Source organism: Sminthopsis crassicaudata, chromosome 3, assembly GCF_048593235.1.
Source record: "Sminthopsis crassicaudata isolate SCR6 chromosome 3, ASM4859323v1, whole genome shotgun sequence".
In the NCBI taxonomy this organism is placed as follows: Eukaryota; Metazoa; Chordata; class Mammalia; order Dasyuromorphia; family Dasyuridae; genus Sminthopsis; species Sminthopsis crassicaudata.
Genome location: NC_133619.1, coordinates 564,209,560 through 564,215,559, shown reverse-complemented (window position 1 = coordinate 564,215,559; position 6,000 = coordinate 564,209,560). Strand labels below are relative to the sequence as shown.

At 41.1% G+C, this 6,000-nt stretch overlaps 1 protein-coding gene across 1 annotated transcript in view; it reads right to left on the bottom strand.

Moving 5' to 3' along the window:
* Window positions 1-293: 293 nt before the first annotated feature.
* Window positions 294-6,000, bottom strand: part of LOC141562412 (E3 ubiquitin-protein ligase TRIM21-like) — a 44,694-nt gene continuing 38,987 nt past the window's right edge. Inside the window, exon 3 of the mRNA XM_074302455.1 lies at window positions 294-792. Coding sequence (XP_074158556.1) covers window positions 730-792 — 63 coding nt within the window. The 3' untranslated portion in view covers window positions 294-729. The remainder of the gene's footprint in view (window positions 793-6,000) is intronic.

Below are 6,000 nucleotides of genomic sequence, written 5' to 3'. Positions count from 1 at the left end.
TAGGGCGGCAATAATAATATGACTTGAATTTTCATAATGTATGAGGTCAATTAAAAAACAATTAATGGAAGGGACAGAGCCAAGGGGCAGAGAGAAACCAGGATGCTGTTTCTTAGATTCCTTAAAATTCTTTAGATTCCTTGAAGAGATAAAGATAATTTTGGCAAAGTTAAATTCATTGTAACAAATATTTTTGCCAAGAAAACCCCAAATGAGGAAACAAAGAGCTTAACACAAAGGAAAGAAATGCACAACAAGAAAGATACAAAGAAGCACACCAAAAGCTAGAATTCATTTCACATTTTTATTGAATGGATTAAAAGATAAGTTAACAGTAATTCAAGTGACATAGGAGTGAAATACCTTGAAATCCATGGCTTTCGAAGAACTTTGACAAATTCTAGGAAGACTATGAAAGCCACAGTCCTCATATGAGTTGTTAATTTTTTTTTAACTTCTATAAAAGAATTGATATATTGTGAAATTTCATAAGCAGAATCCACTGCCAATCAGAAGGCACAGCATACTTGGGAAGAGTCCTCTTCAGCTTGCAGGGTGAAAGGCAAGCCATCTAGAAGTTGGTGATGCTCCTTGTCTTGCAGGGGAAGTTTGGAAATGGAAAAACACCAGCCGGGGAGCCTAGTGGTGGGCTGAGAATTCCTCCTTGTTGGAATGCTCAGAGAGACGAATAGCAGCAAGAACAAAGATGAGAATCCAGTGCACAGAGAGTCATGGGAGCAGGCTTTGTTCCTGGAAGTGGGGGGCCAGGAGAAAACATGGGTGTAACAGGAGCTACAAATGAAATATCAGGTAACTGATAAATAAGAGAACTCTGCAGAACATTGTAAAAGGCCAGAGTGCCAGTACGGTATTCTAGGTAGAGTCCTACCCTGGGAATAGGGCTTTTCAGTCTGTGGTCCAGTGATCCAGGGTAGGATTGCAAAAAGTAATCCTCTTCCTTCCTGACACATCTCAGAAAGAACACAGAGGGACAATGGGTCTTGCTGCCACCACTTTGTCTCTTCAAGCAGGGGGTGTGGATCCCCAGCATCCACTGAGGTAATCCTGTCACATCCACCTCCCAGTATCGTCTCCCTGAGCTGAAGGCCTGCTCAGCAAGGACCATGTGAAGATGCCCGTCATCACCAGGGTGGGTGTCCACCGGCCAGCCTTCTCCAGCTCTTACACTCCTCAGATCCTCAGCCACAATCAGGCAAGGACTGGCTGATGCAGGATCCAACCTGATGTGCACTCTGAAGCGGTTGAGCATCTCTATCATGCCAGGGACGGGACACACTCTGAGCTCCGGGATGAGCGCCTTGGCCCTTTGGGACAACACTGACTCACTCCTTTCCAGCAACTGCTTGACATCCCGGAGCAGATCCACATTGGCTTGGCCCTCTGCTTCCTGGAGATCTAGCATGAGGTCCTGAAGGGTTCTCATTTGCTGGGAAAGTCTGTCCTTCTCACTTCTTTCTTCTTCCTCAATCCTAGCAAAAGGGCATTCCTTGAATAAGTGCAGGTTGTAGATTTTGTAGAATTCTTCTCTAATCATTTTGTGCCAGTTCACAAGAGGTCTGGGACTAGCAAGAAGTTTCTTTGCTTCCTCAAAGTGCTTCTCCAAGCAACTTTGAAGGTGCTGCAGCTTCTTCCTGACATTGGGAGCAGCTTCTTCTACAGGACAGTGCCTGTGAGTCCCATGCTCTGGGGTTTGGCAACATCTGACACAGAGCAATGTCTGGTCGTCTTCACAGAAGAACTCCAAGACTTGCTGGTGAGTGGCACAGCGCCTCTGTCCTTCAGCACTCTGCAACAGCTGGGAGCTGAGCTGTTTCCCCAGTTCAGTCAGCTCTAGCAGGCGCCCATTGATACATAAAGGTGATTCTCTGACCTGAGACACTTGCCTGCATTCAGGGCAAGAGAAAGCTGTAGCTGCTGAGCTTGGGAGACATGCTCGGCAAAAGCTGTGCCCACACCCGATGGTGACTGGCTCACAGAAGTACTTCCAACAGATGGGACACGTGATCTGGTTCTGCAATTGCTGCAGCATTTCCACAGCAGCAGCAGCCATTCTCCTCTCTCCACTTGCTTCTGTTCTGCAGCAGCTGAGATGAAGAGCCTTCACTCCTATTCAAAGCAGTGCTTCTGAGCAGAAGAAGGCTCTCCTTTTATAGCAGGTAGCCCCACCCCTCTAGAGCCTCCCTGGCAAGGTGTGAATTCCCCTGTCCCAGAATTCTGAAGTTCTACCTGATAACTCTTCCCAGTTGACAGAGCCCTGAGGACCTCAGAGTTCACACTTTTAGTTGACTCCTTTGTATGGATGGGTTTCACCATCCTGATGGTTCCCCTATTTTTTAGGAAGAAGCCTCTGAAAACAGGGAGCTTCAGATCAATGAATTTTACAATCTGATTTGTGCAGGAGCCCCATGTAAACACAAAGATCCATAAGTACCTTCTCTCCTTTACCCTGCCATACCCAATCACTTCCAAGTCTCTCCAAGAATCCTCTGCATCTCTGCCTTCAGTCCAGTTATGGAGAATCACAGAATGTGAGATGAGAAACCCTCCTCCATGGTCATTTAGTGCAAGGAACCCATGCTCATGATTAGGGCCATCTCTGTGATCCCCATGTGTGATGCCCATGGCTAAAACACACTGTCGAATCAATATAATGGAAGCCAAAATACAAACAAGGATCAAGAGGAAAAGAGTAGAACAGTTCTTTAATGTTCTTAATCAGTATATGCAAGTGCAAATTTTTGGAAAGAGTTGTCTACTTCATGAAGTTGTCTGCTTCTGGAAAGCATTTCTTCATAGGAATCCTTCCCTAGGGTACTGTCTTTGAGCATCATCCCAAAACTGTCCATTTTGATCTAATTAACTCTGAAATATATCTAGGCAAATCAGCCATACAGTATCCTTAGGGCCTTATTTTTAGGACAGATTTGCAGACACATTTATACCAGTAGATCTGGTTTTCCAGATGCCAAGAGATTTTATTGCTGAATAAATCTTCTAGAAATATATCCTTGTAGAAATTTAAAAGGATCTTAAGAAAATCTAATCACGTTGACTGTTCTGCCACCTGAAACATAAAATTACTAATGTAAACAAAGGTTGGATCTTCTAAGTATATCGATTTCTTAAGCAACAAGCTTAAGCCTCAATCTCCAAAACATGAGAAGATAGACTTTTATAAATTAAAAGCAATTAATTAAATAAAATCAAGTAATTAAGAAAAGAATTCAATATTAGGTGATCAGATTTCTAATGTAAGGACAGATTAGGGCCTGTCCAAGTTGTAAGGATGAGAGAAAGCAATGCAATTCCCTTAATTCATATGAAGGTGTCCTACTCCCAAATATCTATATTTAATCAAAGAGCATGGAAAGAATAACTGATTCATCAGTAAGTTTCAGGTTTCAGATAAGATATATGGGTTGTTTGAGGTATGCAATTGTGAGAAATCTCCCTTCATCAATCTTTGGATCTAACTAGGGTTCTGGGCAGCATAGTCTAGGTTCTTACTTAAAGGTCTCTAAACTGCAAGTAGGCATAGTCCTGTTTCCTGGTTTGACAATAGGATAAACAATATTATGGAAATTTAAACATTTCACAAGCCTTTTTGACAGTAAAAAAAAAATGATATCGTTCATTTTCAACCATTCTTCTATGGGCAGTAAGGGGTTCATGAAGAATATTCTTTACTTATTTGATTACACTTGGAAAGAGCTTTTAGCCATGCCCCTGATCTCTTTCTCAGGCATTTCCTTTTTTACTCTAATCCGCCCCCGTAAAATATCTGCATATGAGTAAATGACTTCCTGACTTCTTAACCAACAGTTACTTTTCTAGTCTTTGGAATTCTTAGACTGCCTCATTTCTTCTGACCTTCCTCTTCCAGCATATAGATAAATTCTGGTAGTCTGTTAGGGGAGTGATATAATTAGCTAGTGATATAGTAATAAATACCTATAGACCTTGACCTCTCCAATTTCTCTCTCTCCCCTTCAATTAATCCCGAAGAGAAGAAAGAATTAACCTGAGCAGGGATGAAGGGACTTTTTTCAAAAAGAAGAGAGTTTTCTAAGGTTATATGGATGGTATATAGTAGGCATTGGGTGTACCTTAATGACTTATATTCTGACTGCAACTTTCTTTCCCCTGGGATTACTAAATCCTGAGGTGTGGCTTATGTTGTACATATTTTTGGAAGGAGGAACATGATGACTGAATCCTCACTTTTATATTCTATCTGGCACCTAAGAAATCTCTCTTGTGTATTGCTTTCATTTGGTTTTCATCCTTCATAACCGAATAAAAATTGGTTTTTAAAAGCCCTTTGGTGTGTCAAACATCGTGGTCAGATACTCTATTGATTCCAACTCACAAGTAGCACAACATTTGTGTTCATGCAGGCTCTGCTTATTGCTCAGAATAAAACTTCAGCCCAATGAAGCTCCATGGGTGCTCCATCAGAAGCCTGATTAAATAATGCATAGAAACAGAATACAAGACAGAGAAGTTGATGAATCTCCCTGAGTTTTATTGTTCCCCTTTCATTCTTTATTCACTTACCCCTTGGAGTTCGATCTCAACATTGCATCTGGACCTGGCACAAGCTTCTACTTTATGAAATATTAGACAAATAGTCATTCTCTATCATTCTCAGAGCCCAGTAAACAGAAATACTGAAGACTGCACTTTCAACAGGAAGGTTTTGTTGGTGTCCTAGAACTGGTATGAAAAAAAGCTTAGATTCATGGTCAAAGGGACTATCCCCATTTCAATACCCAAAGCTTGGCAAGAGAAATCAAGTGAGATTTTTCCCGGGGAGTTTGTCAAAATTCAGGTAACACACCATGGCCAGCAAATGACAAAGAAACTTAGGAATTATATTACAACAATACATATTACCCGTTTAAGACCGCCTTTGGCAAAGGTAAGGCAACCCTGATTGGTAGCTAGTTTGACTTTCAGATACAGATAATGAAGCCATACTGTCAATTTAGGGATGTTTATTCCTTTATAGGCTTCCTTTGTAAGGTTCTCTTGGTTCAGTTTTCTTGGGGTCTCTGGCAGCAGCCTTTGTTTCAGTTCAGTAATCACCAGAAGAGTAGCCAAGAGTTAAAGTCCAAATCTTTTATTTCCTCTTTGCCTGATGCTGGGCAGCTTTCTGAAGAGCCTTTCAATGTGGCCTTGCTTTTAGTGGGGAAAGTGCATGAGGCCAGGCCAGCCACCAGGAAATTGAAGTTCAAATTGAATTTGTCCCCTTGGTTCTGAGAGCTTCTAGTGTGCTTGTCCTCAGTGGTTCTCAGTCCCTACTTATATGCTCTACACTGAGTATAAACCAATCATTTTATCACTATCATTTTTCCTAGGAAGTATTTCATATTTTCTTCTATTTTTTTTTTGTTTCACTGATTCTTGAAGTCTTGAGTGATTCACTTCCATTTGTTCACTAAATACACTAAAAATTAGAGTATTCTTTTCTTCAGTTATTTTTTTACCTCCTTTTGCAATTGGACAATTAAATTTTTGTTCATTGCATTCTTTTTTTCATTTTTTCTATTCCTTCTTGCAATGGTCTCATTTCATTTCACCATTTTTCTTCTAATTCTCTTTTAAGATCCTTTATGCTATCTTCAAAGAAAGTTTTGTGAAATGGCAATCAGGTTGTATCTCTCTTTAGGGCTTCTTCTGGACTTGCTTTGCCTTTAGGAACCTCAGGATTTGAGGGCTGTTTTTCTCTCTCCATAAAAGCTGTCTAGGTTTGAGTTCTTTTTTGTTTTTTATTCATTGTGTGTGGTACGGAAATGGTGAAGGGTCACCATTTAATAAAAAAGCTGGAGAGAGCTCTAGAGAAAAGCAAAGTTTATTGTACATTCTCGTGAGAAGGGCGTCCCACTCTTCAAGTAGACTATCGAAGAGAGGAAGCGCCTCCTGTGGGCAGGACAGCACCTTTAATCCCTAACGCAAAACGCCCCCTCCCACCACTGA